The sequence below is a fragment of the Haplochromis burtoni genome, unplaced genomic scaffold (genome assembly GCF_018398535.1).
Source record: "Haplochromis burtoni strain Fernald_Lab_line unplaced genomic scaffold, NCSU_Asbu1 Contig_592, whole genome shotgun sequence".
NCBI classification, from domain to species: Eukaryota; Metazoa; Chordata; class Actinopteri; order Cichliformes; family Cichlidae; genus Haplochromis; species Haplochromis burtoni.
In genome coordinates, this window is record NW_024582953.1 from 138829 (window position 1) to 163733 (window position 24905).

At 44.1% G+C, this 24905-nt stretch overlaps 4 protein-coding genes and 7 non-coding genes across 11 annotated transcripts in view; 2 read left to right on the plus strand and 9 right to left on the minus strand.

Annotated features, from left to right (window-relative positions):
* Nucleotides 1-2831, plus strand: part of cldn11b (claudin 11b) — a 7186-nt gene extending 4355 nt beyond the window's left edge. The window contains exon 3 of the mRNA XM_005948608.3: nucleotides 1208-2831. Within this exon, the coding sequence (XP_005948670.1) occupies nucleotides 1208-1467 (260 nt within the window). The 3' untranslated portion in view covers nucleotides 1468-2831. The remainder of the gene's footprint in view (nucleotides 1-1207) is intronic.
* A 1786-nt stretch (nucleotides 2832-4617) lies between these two features.
* On the minus strand, nucleotides 4618-5201 carry LOC121812428 (probable cationic amino acid transporter). The gene is made up of 2 exons (XM_042214599.1): nucleotides 5195-5201; nucleotides 4618-5009 (listed from the first exon to the last, which is right to left on the minus strand). The coding sequence occupies exons 1-2, from the start codon at nucleotides 5199-5201 to the stop codon at nucleotides 4618-4620; spliced, it is 399 nt and encodes a 132-aa protein (XP_042070533.1).
* Nucleotides 5202-5399: 198 nt separating this feature from the next.
* Nucleotides 5400-13180, minus strand: LOC102304958 (probable cationic amino acid transporter). Its single transcript, XM_005948614.2, has 7 exons — nucleotides 13107-13180; nucleotides 11675-12107; nucleotides 11355-11591; nucleotides 10956-11173; nucleotides 10021-10167; nucleotides 6359-6567; nucleotides 5400-6283 (listed from the first exon to the last, which is right to left on the minus strand). Exons 2-7 carry the CDS (start codon nucleotides 11973-11975, stop codon nucleotides 5500-5502), a joined length of 1896 nt encoding a protein of 631 aa, XP_005948676.2. The 5' UTR covers nucleotides 11976-12107; nucleotides 13107-13180; the 3' UTR covers nucleotides 5400-5499.
* trnaa-ugc lies at nucleotides 8500-8571 on the minus strand. The gene has a single exon. It is a non-coding gene; the product is annotated as a tRNA-Ala (tRNA).
* On the minus strand, nucleotides 9467-9538 carry trnaa-cgc. Its single transcript has one exon. It is a non-coding gene; the product is annotated as a tRNA-Ala (tRNA).
* trnaa-cgc lies at nucleotides 9786-9857 on the minus strand. The gene has a single exon. It is a non-coding gene; the product is annotated as a tRNA-Ala (tRNA).
* Nucleotides 13181-13475: 295 nt separating the features above from the next.
* On the minus strand, nucleotides 13476-13547 carry trnaa-cgc. Its single transcript has one exon. It is a non-coding gene; the product is annotated as a tRNA-Ala (tRNA).
* A 1659-nt stretch (nucleotides 13548-15206) lies between these two features.
* On the plus strand, nucleotides 15207-15278 carry trnaa-cgc. The gene has a single exon. It is a non-coding gene; the product is annotated as a tRNA-Ala (tRNA).
* Nucleotides 15279-15959: 681 nt separating this feature from the next.
* Nucleotides 15960-16031, minus strand: trnaa-cgc. The gene has a single exon. It is a non-coding gene; the product is annotated as a tRNA-Ala (tRNA).
* Nucleotides 16032-18205: 2174 nt separating this feature from the next.
* trnaa-ugc lies at nucleotides 18206-18277 on the minus strand. Its single transcript has one exon. It is a non-coding gene; the product is annotated as a tRNA-Ala (tRNA).
* Nucleotides 18278-21882: 3605 nt separating this feature from the next.
* On the minus strand, nucleotides 21883-23910 carry rpl22l1 (ribosomal protein L22-like 1). Its single transcript, XM_005948609.2, has 4 exons — nucleotides 23787-23910; nucleotides 22482-22592; nucleotides 22157-22278; nucleotides 21883-22083 (listed from the first exon to the last, which is right to left on the minus strand). The coding sequence occupies exons 1-4, from the start codon at nucleotides 23793-23795 to the stop codon at nucleotides 21939-21941; spliced, it is 387 nt and encodes a 128-aa protein (XP_005948671.1). The 5' UTR covers nucleotides 23796-23910; the 3' UTR covers nucleotides 21883-21938.
* Between the last annotated feature and the right edge of the window lie 995 nt (nucleotides 23911-24905).

Consider the following 24905-nt stretch of genomic DNA (forward strand, 5'->3'; position numbering starts at 1 on the left):
CACACACACACACACACACACACACACACACACACACACACACGCACACACACACACACAGTTGTGTTTATATCAGTTTGATTATAACTACTACTTTACTAACACTTACCAGAAACACTAGTTGAGTTTAAGGTTTTAGCTTTTGTCAGTGAAGTAAAGAGAAATTTCACTTACACTGACTTTCAGTGTTTGCAGTTTATTAGTCCAAAACATCTTTTCCTCGTCACTTTTCCTTGACATCATGAAGGAACGTGTGGAGGAGATTCAGGGAAAAGACTGTCAGAGAAGCTGATTACTCAAAGGAGTGGCTGATGACTGAAAAATGCAAATCTCAGACACTTTGTTTCATGTGTTCTGACCATTTTGTTTTATAAAAGCTGGATAGATGAGAACCAACATCCAGAATAAGGAGGTAGTAAAGGACCCAATGAAGGTGCTGTCTTTGGTATTCAAAGAATTCAACCAGCTCTTATTAATGAAATGTTGCTTTAATAGCAGTGCCATCGATAAATCTGAGGAATGAGTTTGATTTGACAGACTGCAGATTTGATTTGTTATGTTTTTGATTTCAGATAAGAGTGTAGAGCTCAGCACACTGTGAGTGCACAGTACTGAGTGTGCAGGTTGTTGAGGACATGTGTTACATATTTTGTAGTTTTCATTTTAGAGGGATGTATTTGTGTGTTCAAATAACTTTTTTGGGACAGTTTCAGAGGACAGATTTGATTTCTGAGGGCAGTTTCTCGTTTTAAGAGACTTTCTCTTACTGCAGTGAGCTTCGTGTGGCTGTAGCTCAGGACGTAGCGCTGGTCACCTACTGATCGAGAGGTTGGAGGTTCAATCCCTGCCTCCTCCAGTCTGCATGGAAAGTATCCTTGGGCAAGATACTAACCCTAAGTTACTCTCCGACGCATCTGTCGCAGTATGAATTTGGTTAGACAGCATTCAGTTTAGAGTCGGTGACTGGGTGAATGTGGCATGTTGTATAGAGCGCTGGTCTTCCCCGAGTCATTCCCAGCTGTTGCAGGAAGGAGGATGATGGGTCAGGATCTGTCAGGCTGTTTTGCTTCCTGTGAGATAAGACAGGTAGTTCCTGTTCACAAACTCAGGGATGACAACCAGACAGATGGAGGCACCGAGCACAAAATTATAACCTCTTCTTTTCCCTGTTTTTCACCTTTTGTGTTTAAATATGTCTGAAACCCAGCTGTGTGCAGCATCATATCTACCGTCTGGTTCCCCATCGGCGCTAATAAAGAGGAAGATCTGATGTCATTCGGCTTCTCTCTGTACTCCGGCTGGGTCGGCTCCGCCCTCTGCCTCCTAGGTGGCATCATCATCTTGTGCTGCCAGGGCATCGACCCCGGGACCCCGAGTAGGGACGACAGCTTCTACTACTCTGGGAACAGGGGGACGGCCACGCTCCTCGACCCCCCCGCCAACCACGCCAAGAGCGCCCGGGTGTGAAGCAACCAGGCGCTCTATTTTTAACCAAGTTTTCTTTGAGTTTAAAGTCATATTCGCCATCGATGAGACATGCCATTATCTGTTTACTGCTTCAAGACTAAAATCCACCATGAAAACGAATGTTGGCAGGAACTGGAGGGATTAATAATAAGCTCACACTCAGGAGATCTTTTGGCCTCAAACTAGGAAAGTCTGGAGAATCTGTGTATGTCCCAAAAAATATCTGTTTCAAAATCAGTAATTGCATCAAACTTACTCCAGTCCTCCGCCGCCCTGGACTCCACGCATTGAAGCCTCAACTTTAGCATTTTGTTATTCTTTTAGAGATAAAAGTCTTAGTGATGTCTTTAGAGAGACTAAAGGATCAAAACTCAGAGTAGCAACAAGAAAAAGACAAAGTTTTATTATACTGAATGAAAAAACAAGAACGGGATAGAAAGCCAGGAAGACGAGCAAAACAAGTAGCATCAAAACACAACAATGTAAGACAAACACTCAGGGCAGACCCACACTGAGGACTAACTGGAGACTGAGAAAAGCTGGTAAACACGACACAGGTTAAAGCAAGCAAGACATATTCAAAAGGTGGGAAAGTAAAACTCAAACCAAGGCACAAAGTACAAAAGGAAACAAAAAACTGAGACAAGAAAGCTCTCACTGGATGATACAAAGTAACACAATGGAAGAAAGAACAACCAGTCAAAACAGGAATACACAAATCCAATTCACACAAAACAATCTCAACTTCAAACTCTGGCATTACAGGAAAAAACTAAACAAACTCAAATATACTGTTTCTAAACCAATCACATGACCAGCCCCCGAGGTCATGACTGTGATTGGTCTGTCAGTAGACTTAACCACACGAACATGGTTCGGACGTCCAGTTCAGGGACTCCATGAGCCGAGGTGAAGCCTAGCAGAAAGCTTGCAGCTGTTTGTAATTTCATTTGCTGTACATGTATAAATACATATTTCACATCTTCAGCTACTCAGTCAGGAAGCAAAGTCCCCCTGTTTGACCGGCTGTGACCATCTAAGTTAATCGTTGTCAGCGGCTCTTTGTTTTCACATTATAAATAGCAAACTGTTGTTTTCATGGTCACTTTAGTGTTTATGATACTTTTAAATTGCAGCTCATATTTAATCCCCCACTTTTTTTTATCATTTCTTTTTACTTTTATGTTAACAGCATAATCAAAATAAATCATCTGCATACCCACAGGGTTAAATTCTTGTCTGTGTTTAGAAAAAAGGCTTTAAAATCTCTTGGGCTCTCTGAAAACACCCATACACATTTAAATTAAGATTCATGCTTTCTTAAATTTATGTTTTACTGAATATTATTTCTGTATGATATGAATCCATTTCAAATACGATTTTTCGTTTGTCTTCTTCTACAGTAGGTATCAGCTCATCAGAGTTTAGCCTCTTCTGGCTAAAATGAGGCAAAGCTAGCACAGATTAACCGCAAACTACGTACATCAGAGCACGACAGGCTTTGTCTCGTCACTAGTGCTGTGTGATACTGTAAAGTTTGGTATTGATCCGATACCAAGTAAATACAGAGCCAGTACTGATACTGTTGACCTATAAAGGCAGCTTATGTGGGGCAGAGAGGTTTGTATGACTCACTGTTAATTTGCAAATTCTGAACACATTTCAATGACCACTTAACACTATGGATATTTGGATTGATCCACTCACCTCTACTTATCCTAGCCTTTGGCTGATGCTATTAACACAATAATTACCGCAGTTGCCATTGACGGCTCACACAGCTCCTTTAAATTTGGAATGATAACACTTCAGCGTCTTCTATCTGTGAGAGAAGCCGCAATAAAACCCCGATTAGACAAACTGCTGCTTCAAATTCTCTTTATTTCTGCACTTTCCACAACAGACACTGAATAACACCATTCACCCCAAAACAATTAAAGAGCGTAAACAAAGAACTCAAACAAAACCAGAGGACAAGCTAAACCAGTGTGTGCTGTTCACTGTCTCTGAACAGACTTCTGTGAACGGCTATGGGAAGCAGAAAAGAAGACAACGAAGACCTGAATGTGCAAAAGGAAGCAGTGATCCTGAGTCTGCAAAGAACCACGTGCAAGTGGCCTGAGTGACCTTTAGGCACAAAAAGTATAAACATTTAATATGAGCATGGTTCAGAGCAAATGCTGTATGGTAATTAGTCCAAATTCTTTGGGGCTAATTGAGACATGATGATGTACTACCTGGTGGCTGTCTACAAAGCTATGGTTAGGTTAATATAAACACATCAGCACTGGGAAGATGGACAATAAGGGTTAAACTGTTCTCAGTAAAAGTTCATGTTGGCCTGATTGGCAGAGAAAATACTTTCATACAGCTTGAAGAAGATGCTAAAAAAAGACCAAACTTCAGTTAGGAGAACATCTAAGATGATCCATCATCACACGAGGTTAGTCATTAACATGTTTGCGTATGGTTGGGATTAGTCACTATGGAAAGGTCCTGATCTTAAGGTCATAAGCCTTTTGGTGTCTAAAAGGTTAGCCTGAAGACATGCAGCACATGAGTAGTGCTAATAAAAATGCTTTATATAGTATCGGTGCTTGTGCCTATTAAAAATAACAGGAAATTAACTTTAAAAAGATAAGCATCTCACTCAAGCATGCTCAGTTCGTCTTGATTTAAACAACAGATGGGCGTCTACACAGTCTGGATGCTTTTGAACCTCGGCTGAGCACTAAAGAATAGAAAAAGAATAAAGTAAGATTAAGGCAGGTTTGTTTTGTAACAACACTTCTTCTCACACAAGTCCAACTTGTTTCATTAACGGTTGCTGTCACTGTCAGGTTGTCAGAGGCAGGTGGGTGTTTGTGTACATTCGTGCTCATACAGGTAGATCTTCAAAGGCAGCTGGACTTCTTTTAAGTTCTCAAACACATTTCACTTCTCGTCCAAAAGGTTGCAGAAGCTGGAGTAAAGAAGTCCAGTTGCTTTCGACCCAAACGGGTTAGACTGTTTTGAAGCTTCTGCATCTGCTGTTGGCTTCTCTCTGTGCCCTCCTTCCTCTGCTGATATCTGATCCCAGTTTTCATAAAAGCTTCCACAAATATTAAAATATTGCCTCATAGGTAGGTTTTATTCACTCTTTCATATTACTCAGTTCTCCTCTTCATCATTAAACCCATAATTGGTCCTTCCCTTGGACCTACTGCCTGTCTCCATATACTGGCCTCCTGCTCCAGACTGGTATCCACACTGGTCCCCATTATCTTCATACTGGCTCTGCTCCTGCTCTCCGCTCTCTTGGTCCTCGTATTGGATCTCGTGTTGATTTCCCTGCTGGTAGTGGTATCCTCTCTCCTCGGGTGCAGACCACCCCTGATACGGTCTCTCGTCCTGCTCCTGGGTGTAAAGGTCGTCACCGGGGGAGACAGTGTCATCCAAGTGGTCGTCATAGCGCTGGTAGGAACTGGCATGTGCCTGCTGCTCCCGAGCATTCAGCTCCAGCGTGCTGTGCCACACTCCATAACAAATGTAGATCAACAGACCTGAGGATGGATATGCAGTAGAGGGTGGGTCAGTAGGTACAGAGATCAGTTTGTGTAGGATTGTCAACCTTTATGAATTCCATATGAAGAGAATTACAAAGCTCTTACAAAATCCTGGATACCTCACATGTAAAGCATTTTCTCTCTTCTTTGTCGGGCTTATTGCATCTTAAAATCGTTTGTACCAAGCATCAGAGCAACCAAAGTACCCAACCAGCGAATCAAAAAGCTAGCCAACCAAGCAACGAATAAACCAAGCAAGTAGTCAAGCAGCCAACCAAACAACTTACCTATCAGTCAACAGGTCATGCAACTAACCAGCCAACCAAGCAACCAGATAACAAAACGACTGCTTTATCACCTATCTGACCGAGCAGCCAACTGCAGAACTGGTGTTTTCTCCTTTTAATATATAACTCGATATTTAAATAAACTGATTGTCATTGAATTACTGATTAATGCTCCATTTCAAATCTACAACACTCTATTATCAAGATTGTTTCAGCTCACCTATGAGGCACCAGATGGTGAACCTTGCCCAGGTGAGTGGAGACAGTTTAAGCATGAGGTAACTGTTGACCAATATGGCTGCTGCAGGGACAAAGGGGACACATGGTGCCATGTAGGGCAGGCTCCTGGTGCTCTCTGGTTGCTGTATGATCATAATCAAAAGCTTCGCTAATGACCCTGCCATCATTGTTGCCATCAGTCCAGAAATCACTGCCCCAGCACCTGTGCCCTGCTCAACCCCAAATATGATGGTAGACCAGAGGAGGAAGGACATGAAGAAGAGGGAGAGAGTGCATCTGGTCACTATGCGGCCGGTGGCTGGGGTTGGTCGAACTGACGCATCAGGCATTCCCAAACGCAGCCGCAGGGTGTAGTAATGACCTCCCAGAAGCCTTTTCAGCAGTGAGGGGTGGCCTGTATGAAAATCAGAGTCATCTCCCTCCCCCTCCGTCCTGCCGGTGTGGTAAGAAGATGACCCGTCATTCTCGCTCAAGATCTGATCGTCTTTGGCATCTTCGTGCTTCAGGCCGTCCATGTCCTGAACTTCAGACTCAAACTGATGTGTGTCGGTCTGTTCGTCAGGCTGATAGCGAAGTAGCAGCACGCACACGCTGACCAGAGTGTAAGCCAGCAGGGTGCCAATGGACATCATCTCAATCAGGTCCCTGAGGCTCACCAGCAGAGCGAGGACGGCCGCCAGGCTCCCCGACACCACACACGCCACCGTGGGAGTGTGTGTGAGTGCAGTCACGTGAGACAGAAACCTTAAAACACAGACACAGAAACATTTCTTATTAAAACTCCTTAAGCTGGCTGTGTGTTTTCATGTACCTCCTCACCTGAACAGCAGTCCGTCCCGTGCCATAGCATAGATGACCCTGGGCATCGGAAACAGGGAGCCAAGCAGAGAGACGGTGAGTCCAGCTATAGAGCCCACAGCCACAGTGTACTTCCCCCACATGAAGCCATGCACAGCAAACATCTCCATGAGAGGAGCCGAGACGTCGATCAGGTTATAGGGAACCATGAGAGTTAGGATCACACTCACCTGTGAAATAAAAAAATGCAGAGGTGTGAGAGACTCTATTATCATATATCTATTATTACAATCACCGTTTCATCAGGAATGAACACTTAGATAAAGGTGATTCACAGGTCACATGTGATGCAGATATTCTTACAGTATATCTTTCAACTGGCTGATACTGTCTTACATCAGGAGACGTGGCTGTTAGAGTCACTGCACCAACGCTCTCAACAGTGTCTGTGACAATTGGAACATTTGCAATCAAATCATTTCACAAATACAAACTCGTGGAAATACACATGCCACAGGGTCAGATCTCTGAGTCTTGTCATTGCACTCTTATTGTAAATACCAGCAGTACTTTTTTTTAACAATTTGCATAATGACTGAAACCCATGACCTCCCAGCCCATTGTTCCTTCGGTGGGCTGGTCACTTTGGATGAGTGACAAAACGTTTCTCCCACTGAAAACGTTACGTCCAGATGAACAGAGTCATCTTTCGGAGATTTACTTACCTGGATGATTGAGAATGGATCAATACGTTGAAGTTCAGAAGCTTGATGGTATAAAAGCGGTCATGGTGGGGATTGAACCCAGGACATCATACATGCAAAGCTAGCGCTCTACCACTGAGCTAGATCCCCTTAAGTGTTGCTACATGACACTATCAGTGTAGGTCATAGGTCAGTCATCTAGATCAGGGTAGTATAAGGAGGTTGGGGGAAAATGAAGCCACTGTACTTCATGAAGTTTTGTAAAGATGTGTCACCTCTCATCCAAGAAGCTTTCTCAGTTCTAAAACAAAATGGTGAAGAGTCCTGGGTATTTAAACCCTAGTGAGATTGTCCCTTAAGGAGGTCGTTGACCCACTATTAATCATGTGCCTCATCACATGAGCCAAGGTGTGGAAAAGGCGTGGGTCATCATCAGAGGTTTAGGGTGAAACCACTTTCTCAAGGACTTAGGCTACGTCCACACTAGCCCGGATAGATTTGAAAACGGCGTTTTCGTCTGAAAACGCTCCGCGTCCACACTATCGTTTTCAGTCGTTTTCACAGAGTTGTGCGTCCACATTGAAACGGATGAAAACGCTCACGTTCCAGTACTGCGCACACATGAAACGCAAGAAGATTCGGCCTGCCTCATTTCTGTCTGCTGTGTATTTACTTTCCAGCTCTTTGAAACGTCGCGGCAGAATGTCGAGGAAAAGCACCGAGTTTTTTTAAATGGACTAACAATGAGGTGGAGTTGTTGCTGCGAGTAACACAAAAGTACAAAGTTGCAAAAGCGAGTGAGAATGAAAGAATTTGAAGAAAAGCTATCTGGAGCACCTACAGACTGATATGAATCTTTGATAGGGCTGTCAAACAAAACAACTGCTGCATAATGCCCTCCGCTATCTTTGTTTAATTGGTCACATGACTGCATCACATTACTAAAATGTGTCATTTTTTTCAAAAAGTCTCAGTTTTCCTGTCCACACTGTGACGCAAAAGCACCTTTTTCACATGTCTGCGTTTTCGAGAGCGTTTTCTCTCGGTGTGGGCGGGAGGCCAAATGGAGAGAAAACGATGCGTTTTCAAACAAAAACGCATTAGTGTGGACGTAGCCTTAATCAGATTCTCCACTCAACTTTTCACTAAGAACAACCTCACCCCTGAAAAATTGCCTCACCGTATCATGTCACCGACTGAGGCCACCCAACACATAATTTCTACATGCAAGAGATAGAAGTCACTCTTTTGAGGATGTCAGTGGTTATTTTGAAGGTTTTGTGGTGATTTGGAATCTTTATGTGGTCGTCTTGATGCATGCGATGTATAGACTGACCTATGATCAACCTTCTGGGATGATGAGGAAAATCCCAAAAGGCTGGTTCTTTTCATTAACCGAATCAATGTACGCTGCAGTCCCGTCTGGAAGCTTGATGGCCTGGACATCGAGAAAAACTCTGGAGATGCTGGGGATCGAACCCAGGACCTCATACATGCAAAGCATGCGCTCTACCACTGAGCTACATCCCCCTGTGGATGTGTTGCTAACAATTTTATAGCCCATCAGAAGCGCTGGTCTGGTAGGTTTTCGGTGGTTATCTAATGCGCATCTGATGTCTGAGTCTCTTTGTGGCCACTTGTGTCTCTGCGTTTTGTTTTGTTTTGTTTCGTGAGTCTCTTTGTTGTCATAAGTCGTTTGTAGTCATATTAAGTTTATTTTTGATCATTTTATCTCATGGACATTTTGAATGTCTGAATCAAGGAGGGGTTCTTAGGACACTTTTTTCACCATCTTACAAAGCTGTGACTGAGCCATTCCCCAGCTCTCTCTGGATGGTACTCATGGCCATTCTTCAGTGGTCATGATAATTTGCATTTTAATGTTAATGAAACTGACCTCAGGCCCCATTGTTAGTCAGTGGTGCTAGTTTTGGTCATTATGCAGATATGCTGTTTATAAGTTGGGGAAATCTGCAGTCAGCAGAGACTGAAGAAGTCACTTGGATGAAATGTTTCTCCCGCTGAAAACTCTACGTCCAGATGAACAGAATCCACTTTCTGGATTTCCTTACCTGGATTTTTGCGCATGCATCAAGATCATTTTCTAAGTATATTGGGTTTTTTTTTAGTTACCTTATATTTCCTAACCACCGAAACATTTGGGAGTTATTTATTTACTGATGTTTGACTCTCTTATAGTTCTGATATGCATCTTGTAGTGATTTTGAGCCTCTTTGTGGCCACTTACGTCTCTGTGTTTTGAGTCTTATTTTGTTGTCCTAATCTCTTCTACCTATATTAAGTGTATTTGTGATCATTAGAGCTCACCTCACAAAAGCAAATTATAGACTGACCTTAAAGAAATGAAAAACTTCCCTATGCATGTGCAAGACGTGAGAGCTCAAAAGCTTGATGGCATAAAATCTGGAGATGCTGGGGATTGAACCCAGGACCTCATACATGCGAAGCACACGCTCTCCCACTGAGCTACATCCCCTTGTTGGGAAAACAGACTTCATATGTTTCACACATTTTTATGGCTCATCAGAAGGTTTTGGTTTGCAGTAATTTAAGGGCCCTCTGTGATTTAGTATTTATTTGTATCTTAGTTATCCTAATAGTTTTTTGATGATGAAGCACCCAAAGATTCAGGACTTCTCACACATTTGGTGCCATAAAGCCTTGACACATGTCTGCTGTAGTCAAGTCCAGAAGCTTGATTGCCTAGAGACAGAGGTAAAAACTGGAGATGCTGGGGATTAAACCCAGGACCTCATACATGCGAAGCACACACTCTACCACTGAGCTACATCCCCATCAGAGCTCCTCCAAGCACATATGTGCTGCATTACACTGTGTAGTTTTCTCACAACTGACATCAGGCTTGAACATATCAGGACTAAAAAGGCAGAATAAATAATCTGATGGGGAAATTAATTTGGCTGAGTTAAAAACAAACATGCTGGACTCTGTACAGACCGACACATAGGCAGTGAGGCAGGTGACCAGCGAGACAGTGATGGCGTAAGGGATGGAGGTGTTGGGGTTTTTGGCCTCCTCTCCTGTCGTTGCAATGATGTCGAAGCCAATGAAGGCGTAAAAACAGGTCGCTGCACCTTGCATCACCTGAACAGAAAGAACGGGTTACTAACAGATCTCACAGTTTACATCTTAAAAAAGTGGACCTATTCTGCTTTTGTTTGGTCTCTGTAATATAAAGATTATGCTAATGCTAGATTCCCATATTAAACATGGATAATTGTTTAAAATAATGAAGTCAGTGCATTCACAAAAAATTCTAGTCAGTAAAAGGTTCAGGCTTCGGACGTTTTTTTTCCTTTCTTTTATCTTTCTGATGTCATAGCGTCTGTGGGTTAGCTTTTTGGGAAGTGCATGTCCCCTTTACAACTGATCAAAATGTAAAGTCTTGAACTGCTCGTTTGTTTGCTTTGATGCTTTTGCTTTTCTGACTAGGTGATCTTTAAACCCAAACTTTAGATCTGAGCAGTTTAAAAATGCCTCAGACCTCAGATCAACAGATGTTTGCTCAGTGGGTAAAGCTAACGCTAAGCTAACTCATGCAAGATGACTTTAAGCCTTTGTAATTGCACAAAAGTTGACTCTTTAACTTTCACTTTTCAATCTATTTATAAAATTCAATTTAAATTTGCCTGAATTCACAACACAGTCATCTCAAGATGCTTTATATAGGAAAGAATGTTTGACAGGGAATCCCAGCAATCATACAGTTTCCTGTGACCAAGCAATTGGTGACACTGGGGAGAAAGAACTCCATTTTGACAGGTACAGAAGCACATTCAGAGAAAGGCACCCATCTTCCAAAAAATATGTAACCTCTTGATTGGAAGCTGGAAATTAGTTGATAGAGCCCCTTTAGCAAAACAGTTTCTCACCCCCGACCAGCCATACGGGAGGAACTTGCCACCCTCCCAGTTGCTGCTAGAGATGAAGAAGAGTCCGGCGATAATCATGAAGACCCAGACCACCAGGTTGACCACATTCAGGACATTGTTGAAGCCCACAGTGTTACGCACTCCAAGAGCGATTACAGCAGTGACCACCAGGGCAATGAACAAAGCCAGAACGTCAAGATACGTGTCCTCGCCTTTACCTGAGACAGAAGGACAAAGAGTTTAAGCATCAGGTATTAACTATTGTTTTTATTATTCAACATAACATAAATGAGCTTAGAGGTAAATCTTCTTTGACATAACTGTTTATCCTCTCTAACAGATAAGTAAATAAAGTGCAAATGGTAAACAAATCACAAAAGCAGTTTTGGAGGCACTGACCGAGGCCTCTGACCGTGCCCAGGTGTGTTATCATGAAGTCACTGATGCTGTGATTGGCCAGCGAGTCGAACATGTTGCTGAGAGCTGAAGCGCCTGCCGCTGTGCCAATCAGGTACTCCAGGATCAGGTTCCAGCCAATGAAGAACGCCACAAATTCTCCAACAGTCACATAACTGTAGGTGTACGCCGAACCGGTCGTTTTGGGGACCCGCACACCGAACTCTGCGTAGCACACACCTTCACGCAAAAGACACACATGTGGCCAGATTGTTCTAAATCTTTTGTTTGGTTGGTTAGAATGCTTAAAGACTTTTGCTTACCTGACAGTATGGACGCCACCGCTGCAATTATGAAGGACAGAATGACCCCAGGCCCAGCCATCGCGTTAGCAACCAGCCCCGCAACAACATACATCCCTGTGCCAACACAGCTTCCCACACCGAGGGAGACCAGGTCCACAGTGGTGAGGACTTTGGCCAGCCCGACCGCCGACCCCTCCGCGAGCTCGGTGAGGTCGTCTGAGCTGTGGGCCATGGAGCCCACAGGTTTGGTCCTCAGCAAGCGAGAGTACATGTTGTACCAGGCATCCCCCAGTGATACCCGACCCAGCCACGCCGCCATCGCTAACCCTGGTTAATACCTGTTAATGTTGGTGAGTTGTGCACTCCTTCCAGCTTCCTCCTGTCACTGTCTCATACTTTCACATCATCATCAGTCTCCATGAAACAGAAGTCTAAAGAGGGCGCAGAAACTCTGTGAAAAGAAAAGGAAGAGACTGCAGCACTTCATGGATTACAGCGGAGGGTTTGATAGATAAAATGATTGGATCTCTTCATTGTGTTTATTTAAGTTTTCTTTGAGGCTCTTTACGATCATTTAAGTCTGTTGACAGCAGTTTGACTCTCTTTTGATTCTTTGAGTCATTTTTTAGTCTATCTGTGGTCATTTGACGAAGCGAAAGATTGCTTGTTTGATTCGACCCCCTGTAGGGTAACATAAGGAAGGGCATCTGCATATAAACTCTGCCAAAACAAAGAGTTAGCCACTACAGTGCCCTGTTATGGGGGTAGACAAAAGTAGTTTAAACAACAGAGTTGTTTGAATGTCGTTGTGGTTCTTTAAGTCTCTGTGCAGTGATTCTGAGTGCATTTCTGGTCATTTGTTTCTTTTTGTGATTGCTTGGAGTCTCTTTGTGGTTAGGAAGTTCCTCGGATGGTATTTGTTGTTGTTGTTTTGAATCTCTTAGCAGTTACTTTAAATCTCTTACTTTGAGTATCATAGTAGTCACTTAGTGTCTAATCATTTCTGTATTCAAGCTTTCCAAAAGAAACGTTCACAGCCATTTGAAACTTTGAAGCCTCTGGTCCTGCTGGTGTGTTTTAAAGTCGTTCCATGCTAATGAAGCTGGGATACCATCAGCAGTTCTCCTCACTCACTAGAGCGAGACTCCCTCTCTGAAACTTTAATGATGTCCAAGGAGGATCCTGTTTCATGATGGAAAGGTTCGGACATGGAGTCTAAAACTTAATCACGCACAGGCGAACTTCTACACCTACACGTCGAAAGCTCTGATCTGTTTTAGAGCTTCATACTCAAACATATAAGTTCAGTCAACACCTAAACTGAAATCAGCCCTACAAAAACAGCCTAGGTTCAAAAGAGCAAAGAGACAGTCTGAGGCTTAAAAACTGATAAAAACACAAATCACGCAGTCTGAACGTGCACACCAGAGCACACAGGCAACACACTCACTTGCTGTTCAGTTTCCCTCCTGAGGCAGATTCCTCCGTCCAACGCAGAGCTGGTGGATATGTGACGAGAGGAGATGGCCGTGTTTAATCATTCAGAGCTGAAACCATGTGACCATTTTGATAAAATATTCAACATCTGAGGCTGAGCATGGGCGTGTGCATGTAGCTGTCATTGGTCACTCGAAGAAGGGACGAAAGAGGTGCTGTGAGAGTGTGTTTGAGTTGAGCTGATGTTTGTTTCTGTTAGTGTGCAGGGCTGGGAACTCAACAGGTGTGTGTGTGGAAAAGCATCTGTTTTCAAAGCTTGCAGGAGCAAACTGATGGCAGCTTTACAAAGGTTCAATATATTGGAAGTTGATGGTATAAAACCTGGAGATGCTGGGGATTGAACCCAGGACATCATACATGCGAAGCACGCGCTCTACCACTGAGCTACATCCCCTTTACACAGCTCGGTTATTTGTTTCGTATTGATATCTCTGAACTTTGATCAAGAAAAATCAAGAAGCTCCAGAAGCTTGATGGAAAAAACTTGATCAGGCAACCAAGTCCAAGGCAACTCTCAGCAGCTTTGGGGGGAAAAGTAACTGGACTTCATGAAGTTTTGTAAAGATGTTTCACTTCTTAAGAGGCTTTTTCAGTCTTAAAACAATTTAAACCCTGGTGAGGGTTGTTCCTGAAGGAGGTCGTTGACCCACAATTAATCATGTGCATTATCGCAGGAGCCAAGGTGTGGAAACAGGAGTTGGTCATCACCAAAGGTTATGAGTGAAATCACTCTGAGACCTAACCTCAACCTGTCGTGTGTGAGGTTGCCGAACTGGCTGGCTGATTGGGACCCACACCCAGTTTCACACCTTGGCTCAGGCGATTAGAGGATCATCAGGGGGTTCTTTTGTCCCTGTGTGGGGGGTCACTCCCACTAGGTTTATATCTGGGACTCTCCACCATTTGACCTTAGAACTGAAGAAGCTTCTCGGATGAGAGGTGAAACGTCTTCAAGCAACTGAAAGAAGTCCAGACGCTTTTCTCTGCAAGCTCCTTTGACTACGATGACCTGGATGACTGAGAACCTTCACAGACCTTCTTAGTGAAAAGTTGAGTGGAGAATCTGATTAAGGCTACGTCCACACTAATGCGTTTTTGTTTGAAAACGCATCGTTTTCTCTCCGTTTGGCCTCCCGCCCACACCGAGAGAAAACGCTCTCGAAAACGCAGACACGTGAAAAAGGTGCTTTTGCGTCACAGTGTGGACAGGAAAACTGAGACTTTTTGAAAAAAATGACACATTTTAGTAATGTGATGCAGTCATGTGACCAATTAAACAAAGATAGCGGAGGGCATTATGCAGCAGTTGTTTTGTTTGACAGCCCTATCAAAGATTCATATCAGTCTGTAGATGCTCCAGATAGCTTTTCCTCAAATTCTTTCATTCTCACTCGCTTTTGCAACTTTGTACTTTTGTGTTACTCGCAGCAACAACTCCACCTCATTGTTAGTCCATTTAAAAAAACTCGGTGCTTTTCCTCGACATTCTGCCGCGACGTTTCAAAGAGCTGGAAAGTAAATACACAGCAGACAGAAATGAGGCAGGCCGAATCTTCTTGCGCTTCATGTGTGCGCAGTACTGGAACGTGAGCATTTTCATCCGTTTCAATGTGGACGCACAACTCTGTGAAAACGACTGAAAACGATAGTGTGGACGCGGAGCGCTTTCAGACGAAAACGCCGTTTTCAAATCTATCCAGGCTAGTGTGGACGTAGCCTAAGTCCTTGAGAAAGTGGTTTCACCCTAAACCTCTGATGATGACCCACGCCTTTTCCACACCTTGGCTCATGTGATGAGGCACATGATTAATAGTGGGTCAACGACCTCCTTAAGGGACAATCTCACTAGGGTTTAAATACCCAGGACTCTTCACCATTTTGTTTTAGAACTGAGAAAGCTTCTTGGATGAGAGGTGACGCATCTTTACAAAACTTCATGAAGTACAGTGGTTTTATTTTCCCCCAAGCTCCTTATACTACCATGATCTAGATGACTGACCTATGACCTACACTGATAGTGTCATGTAGCAACACTTAGGAAATGCACACTTAAGGGGATGTAGCTCAGTGGTAGAGCGTGTGCTTCGCATGTGTGAGGTCCTGAGTTCAATCCCCAGCATCTCCAGCTTTCATGCCATCAAGCTTCTCGGATGAGAGGTGAAACGACTTCAAGTAACTTAAAGAAGTCCAGACGCTTTTCTTTGCAAGCTCCTTTGACTCACATGTATGTTGTTGACATTTATGTGACGGACATTTTGACTGCGTGGTTATTTGTACAGTGTAGATATCTTTGAAAGTGTCTCTCAGCACACAAACGCAATTTGCTAATAGTAACCAAACTTCATGAATCACCTCACAAACGCACAGCGTAGACGTGATGGTCCTTGAGTCTTGTGGACATTTTTTGTCTTACTTTTCCTAATAGTTTCCTGAAAGCCAGAAAGATTTAGGACTGATCATGTTTAGTGCTATAAACCTTGTCACATGTCATTTTAACCTCAGGTCAAAACGTCGATCAACTTCAGAAGCATAAAACCTGGAGCTGCTGGCATTTGAACGCTGCTCTTCTTGGGTCTTGTGGACATTTTGTGTTGATTTATTGCCGTCTGAGTCTGTTAGACTTTTCTTGTGATTATAGTGCTACGCAGATTCTTTCCCCACATTTTTATAGAGCATCAAAGGTTTTCGGTCTGGCGGGTTTCTGTTGTAATTTAAGGAGATGTGGTTTTTTTAGTTTTTGACCTCATGGTTGTTTGTTCAGTATGATCATCTCTGAACTTTGATCAACTCCTGATGGTATAAAACCTGGAGATGCTGGGGATTGAACCCAGGACCTCATACATGCGAAGCACACGCTCTACCACTGAGCTACATCCCCTTGTTGAAGTTGAAGAATCGATAGAATAGAATAGAATAGAATAGAATAATCCTTTAATTGTCCCACAAGGGGAAATTTGGGTGTAACAGCAGCAAGAAAGACACATATACAAACAAACAGTACACAAGACACAGAACAGAAACACACAATTTTTACATATTTACATCAAGAACAATGGTTACCAAAAACAGAGTACTGTACCGTTACTAAAATTAAATACAGATAAGAGGCAAACCCGGGTTATAGTGCGAATTGGTTGATAAAATAGTGCAGTTACAGCGCTGATGTAAACATCTGTTTGTTAGGAGCAGTTCTGATTGTACAGTCTGACACTGCAGGGAGGAAGGACCTGCAGAAACGCTCCTTCATGCATCTAGATGCAGCAGTCTGTCACTGAAGCAGCTCTGCAGCAACATTTACATGCATGGGCTGGGAGACTCTGTCCATCAGAGATGTTGTTTTGGCCAGAGTCCTTCTGTCTCCACCACCTGCACCGGGTCCAGGGTGCATCCCAGAACAGAGCTGGCCTTCCTGATGAGTTTATCCAACCTCTTCCTCTCAGCTGCTGATAAACTGCTGCTCCAACATACCACACTGTAAAAATGACAGATGCCACCACAGAGTCATAGAAGGTCTTTAAAAGCACTCCCTGGACTCCAAATGACCTCAGCTGCCTCAGCAGGTAGCGTCTGCTCTGACCCTTCCTGTACAGAGCATCAGTGTTGTGGCTCCAGTCCAGTTTATTCAGGTGAACACCCAGGTACCTATAAGAGTCCACTATCTCAATGTCCACTCCCTGGATGTTCACCGGTGTTAGTGTGGTGGGTCTGCGTCTCTGGAAGTCCACCACCAACTCCTTGGTTTTTCCGGCACCAGTCCACAAAGAGTCCACTGTCTGCACTCTGAGTCGTCCTCACCTGTGATGAGGCGACTATGGCAGAGTCGTCAGAGAACTTCTGTAGGTGGCAGCGTGGGGAGTTGATGGAGAAGTCTGCAGTGTAGAGGGTGAAGAGGAACGGTGCTAGCACAGCAGACCAGCGACACAGCCCTGTGACCTCACAGGCATCCTAAGATGCCACACAGTTCATCTGCGCAGCATCTCAGGAGCCTGGAGCTGACGCCATCTGGACCTGCAGCCTTCTGCACCTTGATCTTGCGAAGCTCATTCCTCACTTGAAGTGCTGAGATGGAGAGAGGGGATTCGGGGGAGGGGGGTGTATGTTGGAGTCCACAGAGCCAGGGGTGGGTGTGATGGCTGGGAGCTGGGTTGTGAAGTCCTGATATGAAAGACAGGCAGCGCCTGAAGATGAGGGAGATTGCAGCAGGGGGACGATCCTGGGGGGAGGGGTGGGTGGTTGATCAAACCTATTAAAATATTTATTGAGGTCATTCACCCACCCCAAGTCTCCTGCAGCCTGGTGCAGAGGTTTCCCACACAGTGGAACAGAAACAATCCCTCAGGGCCTCTTCAGTCTCTGCCTCCTCACTGTGCGTTTAACAACTGGTTCTCTGTGGACCAGAGGTTTATACACAGGCTGGAGACGAACCAGGTTGTGATCTGAGCCCCCCAGGGGAGGGAGAGATGATGAGCTGCCTCCTTGGTGTTAGCATACAATAAGTCCAATGTTTTATTGTCTCTGGTGTGGCAGGTGACATACTGGGTGAAGGTGGGGAGAGTGGAGCACAGGGAGATGTGATTAAAGATCAGGAAAAGGGCCTGAGGTTGCTGTGTTTGGAGTCTGCTGGTTACAGAGTCCCGGACCCAACGCTGCTGCAGCGCTAGCAGCCTGTGAGATTTCAGTTTCAGAATACTTTATTGATGGAAATTATGTAGGAATTCAGGAGGTTTAGTAACATGCTCCTCTGAACATTTACTTGGACAAAAGCAACTGTCGGAAGTGGGATTTGAACCCACACCTCCAGGGGAGACGGCAGCCTAAACTCAGCGCTTTAGACCGCTCGGCCATCCTGACTATTTGCTTCAACTATAGCTTATCTATGATAACATGCATCATAAATGATGCATTTTGGTGTGTGCTTTCTGCATTATTGTGCTTTAAAACCAGGTATACCTTTTGTAACCTGTAGTTGTTTCACGTGACATTTTGACCTCAGTTATATTTGTTTTGTGTGGATGTCTTTGACCAAGTGCAGAAGCTTGATGGTATAAAACCTGGAGATGCTGGGGATCGAACCCAGGACCTCATACATGCAAAGCATGCGCTCTACCACTGAGCTACATCCCCACTGCGAGTCAGTGTGAGTCTGTGTGGTCTGTTTGGTGCTGCAGTACACTAACACCAGGCTTAAAACTTACCAGAACTTCTTAAACTGAAATGTAACTTTGAGAACATGTATCAGAACCTGCATCTGCTGAAGAAATAATCTGTTTGGAAACCCTGTACAGACTGACACACAGGCACTGAGGAAAGGGACCGAAGAAGCAGTCAGGGATTCCCCGTCCCACCAGGAGCAGCACCCAGCTGGCCCTCTGAAATAAAACCATCAGTCTACACTCTGTCTGTGCAGCTGTATATATGTGCTGTTGCTCGTCACCTGATCCACAGAGTCCGATTACAGCGTTACCTGCATACACAGTTGCATGATGGTATAAAGCAGCCGAAACAGGACACTCCACCACTGTCGGCACAGGACAGTCTGTGGGAAACACGGCTGAGCTCAGAGATGTTCCCACCTTCAGGAGCGAAACTGAGCCCAATCAAGAGACTCGTTCAGTTAAAAACAAACAAAATGTTATGCATATTTTTAATGCTTTATTTATCAAGAACATAAGTCTCAATTTCAGGATTTACTGACGAGCTGCCAACTGCTGAACCGACATTTATCAGCTTTTCACTTTCTGCTGCTCCCCGTACTATTTTGAGGCAAATATTTGAGTTATCTGCCAGTGTCAATTACTAGTTTCTATGCAGATTCAAATTGACTGTAAACTGTTTTTCCAGAGAACTGTTTCTGTAATAAACACCCATCGTATAAATGTGAGATGACACCAGCCGCTGACTGCAGAGCAGATGAGGTGGATTCCTGAGGTTCACGCTTTATATGCAACAGATGAGCAGATGGGAGTGAATCCAGACACGCTGCCAGAGAAAGCAGCAGCAAAATAAAACATCCTTTTCTGTTTACGGGAATAAAGCAGTTATCCCAGGCGCTTCTTACAGGAGCACAGAGCTGACCCGAGGGGATGGACTCTGCTGGCACGTCCCCCTGAAGCCAGAGTGCAAATTTATTCACTGCTGCTCAAGGTGAAAGAAAACAATAGTGCCTGATTAGGACAACTGCAGCTCCCGTGAGGCTTCGTTTCAGTGTAATTTACTGTTTTGCCCTTGTTTTACTGAGACTCCTTCTTTATGAGAAGATATCGGAATTGAAAAAGACTCTAAACATCTCTGTATTGTAACTTTTTCATAATCCTGGAGGCGTTTTTACTGACCTTTGCAGCTCCTTTCTGCTTCTGCTGCAGTTCCTCTAGTGTCCACTTGAGGCTCCAAAACGCTTCACTCCTCATAGACTCCCGTGTTAATGTTGTTTCAAGAGTTTCAGACTTTCCTTTTCGGTAAAGCTTATATTTGTTACGGCTGTCGTTCTTTTTGAATCTTCATGCAGTACGGTACCTTAAATATGTATGTTACCGTTTTTAAAAATCTTGTTCTGTCTCTTTCTCATTTCATCGCTCTTGGCTTTTGTTTCGTAGTTAGTTTGTACACTACATTACCAAAATCGCTCGTCTGCTATCACATGCATGTGAACCTGAGGGACATCCTGACTTAATCTATAGGGTGCAATTGGATTTTGACCCAGTCTTTGCAGCCATAACAGCCTCAACTCTTCTGGAAAGACTTTTCAGGGGTGTGTTTATGGCAATTTTTGACCTTCCTTCCAGAAGTGCATTTGTGAGGCCAAGCGCAGGTGTTGGATGAGTAGGCCTGGGTCAGAGGCTTCTAATTCATCCCAAAGGTGTTCTGTCCGGTTAAGGTCAGGAGTCTGTGCAGGCCTGTCAAGTTCTTCCACACTAAAGTCGCTTATCTTTGTCTTTGTGGACCTTCCTTTGTTCACTGATGCACATTCATGTATGAAGAGTTGGCAGCATGAAATGATCTAAAATGTCTTGGTTGGGCTAAAGGTTGAGGCCATCTCATGAATATAACCTCACCCTGCACCAAACTTTACACTTAGCACAGTGTAGTCAGACATGTACCATTCTTCCTGGCACCCACCAAACGCAGACTCACCCATCAGATTGAGAAAGAGATCAGACAGAGAAGTGTGATTCATCCTCTAAGAGAACAAGTGTCCACTGTAGAAAGTTAGTGACCGCTGTTTACCACGTGCCTGAGCGTCCACCGACCCCGCTCTGTGATTTTTACATGGCCTACTGGTTCACGGCTGAGTTGCTGTCGTTCCCAATCATTTCCACTTGACGATAACACCACTGACACACGACTGTGGAATATTTAGTAGTGAGGAATCTTTAAGACTGGACTTGTTGCACAGGTTGCATCCTATCACGGTACCACGCTGGAATTCCCTGAGCTCCTGAGAGCGACCCACAAATGTTTGTGGAAACAATCTGCATGCTGATGCTTGATTTCAGTGACTTGCATGGCTGAGTGAATACTTTGGGTAATACAGGGCATCATTTTTTAAAGCAATTTTACATCTTTTGGTGCATCTTCAGTTCTTTTTGTGTCAAGTTTTATGTCTCGTTTTGCAGGCGTTTGTGTCTCTGTGGGAACTCTGGGCCTTAAATCATTTTGAGAATTTGTGCGACACTTTTTTGCGGTCAAGCAATAGCATTAAGCTGTATCCCGTTATATCACACTGATGCTGCTCATAAACTAAACATGCCAGTGCACCACCTGGTGGTCGCTTGCCCACCTCCTATACACCAGCCTGTCTTGTTTTTCCAGCTGCTCCCTCCAGGGGTGCACAGAGCGAGTCATCTGCCCAGATCTCAACCTATCGCTGTCACAGCAACACTCTCGACTGCATCCATGAACTTCCTCTGTGGTTTCCATCTTCTCCTCCTGCACTGCAGCTCCATCCACAGGATCTTTTGTCCAAAATATTCATGATCCGTCCTCTACACGTCCAAACCAGCTGAGTCCCCCCTTTCTTTGCCTTTACTACAGCTTTCCAAATTTTGACAATTTTATCTTTATATATTCATTCAGAGGATGATGGTTTATAATCCTTACAGAGGTGCCTGCTACATCTGACGTCACCTGTATCTATCATTGTGAGGGAAGCCAAGCCTGCGTGCTGTGAGGACAGCAGAGCAGGAACTGAAAACTGAGCCCATCTCTGGATGAATGAAACACAGCAGTGCATCACTTCCTGTACCTACATGCAGGCTGTGCTTTAAGAACCCCGAAACTAGGAGTTTATGAACAGTGCAGCCCTGCTGTGTGTTTACTCTGCTGATGCATGAAGTAGAACTAGCTACACCTGGAAGATTATTACAGCTAACCAGTTTGTCACTTTAACAGCAGTTAACTGGAATAACAGACTAAACTGGTTCTGTGTAAATGCTGGAAATGTCTTTGGCTTCTCATTTTATTTGCTTGTTTTCTGATCCTAATAAAATGTTATTTTATTCATATTTTCACTTCTTTACTCCTTTGACAACTGATAATAGAGTACACATTACATAATGTATGCTGACATGTTTTCTGCTTCTTCCTCACCAATTTTAAAATTCCTCAAATTGTTTTGTGAATGTTTGATAAAATCTACTCGCTCCATAAACTGATAAACATGATTTCATACACCAGCTAAGCAGGACGCTGCAGGACTGACTTTGTCAGACAAAAACACGACACAGACGAGATTTCTTTCCCACATTTATTCTCCCGCTGACACACACACAGATGTGGCTGCAGCTGTTTACTCGTCTGCCTCGGACTCCTCGTCGTCCTGGCTGATCTGGAAGTATCGCAGCTCGTACGTCTCCTTGTCAGAGGCCACCACCCTCAGCCAGTCGCGGAGGTTGTTCTTCTTCAGGTACTTCTTTGTCAGGTACTTCAGATACCTGTGGGAGAACACTGACCATCAGAACCGTTTCCAGGAAGGTTCTCTGGTTCTTGTGACACTTCTCGTTTTACCTTTTGGAGAACTGCTTCTCAGACGTCACGTTGATCTTGTTCTTCATGCGGCCGACCTGGACGATGTCACCCAGATTCCCCGTCTTCCCGTTCACCTTGATCTTCTCTTTAAGGAAGGTCTCCTATTGGATAGAGCATAGTAATGCACTAGGGAAGAGAACCCTAGTAAATCTGGAGCTAGGGAAGGGCGCCCTAGTCCACAGATCGGGTCAGCTGCTTGCAAAAACCACCAAATTTACCCTTTAATGAATTAATTTGTCACTTTTGGGGGGCACGATTTGAACTGGATTTCTGCTAAAGTAGTGACGACTGCAAGTAGACTTACAAAGCTTGCAGAGTCCAGGATCCCATCCTCCACAGGGTGGGTCAGGTCCAGGGTGAACTTCCATGCAGCCCCCTTCTTGGACTTCTTACCAGCTGGCCTCTTCATTCTGATCTGTGATCATGTTTCACATGTTAACTTTACTAGAACACGCGTAAACTAACATAGTGAGCAAAGCTTATTGCTATAGCTGGTTTCCAAGGTAACAGTGGTGAAGTGATGTCGCCACATGGTTCTTGAGTTATGCAAAGTCTGTTTCTTCAAATGACATTAGATAAATCTCTGGGTACCGGATGGGTAAAGAAAAAAGATGACGAGGAGACCTAAAGCTAAAAATAAGCCAGAGTCAGAGAGCCGCTCGGTCAAACATAAACCCTTCAGTGCTAATGTTTAGTTTCAGTGTGTGAGGAGTTTTCTGATGCTTTTGGTTGATGTTTGAATACAGAGTCATAAAAGAAATTTGAGGTCACTCGTTTTAAAAGACGGTCTCAGGCTCTGTTTATTGGCTCGTGCTCTGTTGTGTTTCCAGTGAGGCTTTGAACAAGTCCCTACTGTCATTTATTTTCTCAAAACGAATGTCTTGCGTTAAATATCTGATATTATGTCTGTCTGCATATGGACTCAAGTCCTGGAAGAAAAAAAGGACATTCAATCTCTGCCAGATTCAGTCTTGTAGAAACCAGTTTTGCAGGTATGGGACTGACATTTTATTTAAAGCCTGTCATGTACAATGGATGTATGTGTGCTTCCAGTTAAGACAAGTATTTTTCCTTTGGATTGGCAGGAGGTTTTTTTTAAGTTACCATTATTTTACTCGTGAGATTTGGCGTCTGTTTTAGTTCCATGATTAGTGATCCCAAACACCAGTAATAGCACCAAAGCTCAAGAACAAAACAGTTAATATGATAGACAATGTTCCTTATTTAGTGACAATAGACCAGGGAACATGACTTTAAGTTATGCCGAATTCACCAGTGGATCCTAAAACACACAGATACTGTCCACAAACCCAAACCCGGTAGACTTCCAGGTATTAAAACCGTTTAAAGTAACAAATACGCGTTTTTCCCTGTGGAGTCTGGTTTGCAATCAGATTAATGAATGAGACACGTGTGACCAGGTGCTGCGAGCTAATGCTAACGCGGCTAACTTGTTAGTTTTCTGGATGTAAATAAAGTTTTCTCGGTAGAGCCACCCGTCATTAACGATGGGTGCTTTTATGGGACTTGATCAAAGTGCCAGAGAAAGAAAAAGGCGAAGAAACTCAGAACAAATTAAGCAAAAACCGGACGAGCTGCCAGGACTTACCGGCGCCATATTGAGAGCTCGGACGAGAAAGAAGGCAGCGGAGGTGACGCAGCTGTGACGTCATGCGCGGCGCCCTACCAAATATGGTGAACGGGCTGTAAAAGCACATGGATCAGGAAAATGGGTCGACTTAACGAGCCGTGTGCCTGACTGTTGACACAGCAGAGCTCCAGCTGGAGTGAAAACCCTTTAATCTGCGTTTGGTTTACGTTTGTAAGATGAAACAGCAACAGTTACGTTCAAGTGTCACCCGCGTTTACCCTGAAAACAAACAGCTTCACACTTTTTGACAGCTGTTGTTGCTGCGGAGCGTCTGTGAGCGAGGATGCAAGTCCAAAGGTCAACCGCAGCCCAAAAACACCCTGATAATAAACCTGCTGAGTCCGGTCAATCATTCACTGCCTCTTCACACACTCGGCCCTCTTCATTGAGCCACATTTCCACCACACACACACACACACAGGGAGAAACTTCCTCCCGATGAGTCAGAGAAACCATAACTGGTTCGATGGGTCCCATTTTTCAGCCTTTGTGGTTTGAAGTCTGGCTCACTGTGCAGATATGCAGGCAAGTGAGTGATTCATCTTCACATGAGGCACTGAGGCAGGGCGTGCCCGCCGCTGCTGCCACTTCAACACAACAAAAGATGCTCAACACTAAAGTAGAAGCTGCAGCGTTCCAGAGGACGGGCGTGATCAGGTGGTTTGATTCATTAAATAGTATTTAAATCCCCACCGTGCAGCTACAGTCATGTGTGCTCCCTCATGCCACCAACTAAAATGTTATTTGTGGTTTAAAATCATTTGCATGCAAAACAAAGTTGTTCAAGCTTTTTCTTTTACAATCCTCATGTTCATTCCTACATTTCAACTTCTCTGTATTTCAGTAACAGTAGGAAATATGAGAAACGTTACATTTTACAGTGAGTGTGCAGCCCAGGCTCTGAGGCGTGTTACAGAGGAGCAGGCGTCTGCAGCAAATCTCACAGTTCATGATGTGCTGGTTAGAAATGTGACATTACAATCAAACCCTCCACATATACCCGAAATCAAAGCCTGTAACATTAGAAAGATACATATTTCCCATTACGTTCCTTAACATGCTCCAAATGTCCTCCCC

Bases quoted from the DNA above. Each gene is read 5' to 3' on its own strand.
- LOC102304958 (XM_005948614.2), bottom strand. From the start codon at position 11,975: ATGGCGGCGTGGCTGGGTCGGGTATCACTGGGGGATGCCTGGTACAAC. The intron at 11,592-11,674 runs GTAAGCAAAAGT...TTTTGCGTGAAG, and splicing joins GGTGGCGTCCATACTGTCAG to GTGTGTGCTACGCAGAGTTC. The intron at 6,284-6,358 runs GTGAGGAGGTAC...CTGTGTTTTAAG, and splicing joins CGGGACGGACTGCTGTTCAG to GTTTCTGTCTCACGTGACTG.
- rpl22l1 (XM_005948609.2), bottom strand. The intron at 22,279-22,481 runs GTAAGTCTACTT...TCTATCCAATAG, and splicing joins TCCTGGACTCTGCAAGCTTT to GAGACCTTCCTTAAAGAGAA. The intron at 22,084-22,156 runs GTAAAACGAGAA...GTTCTCCCACAG, and splicing joins GAGAAGCAGTTCTCCAAAAG to GTATCTGAAGTACCTGACAA.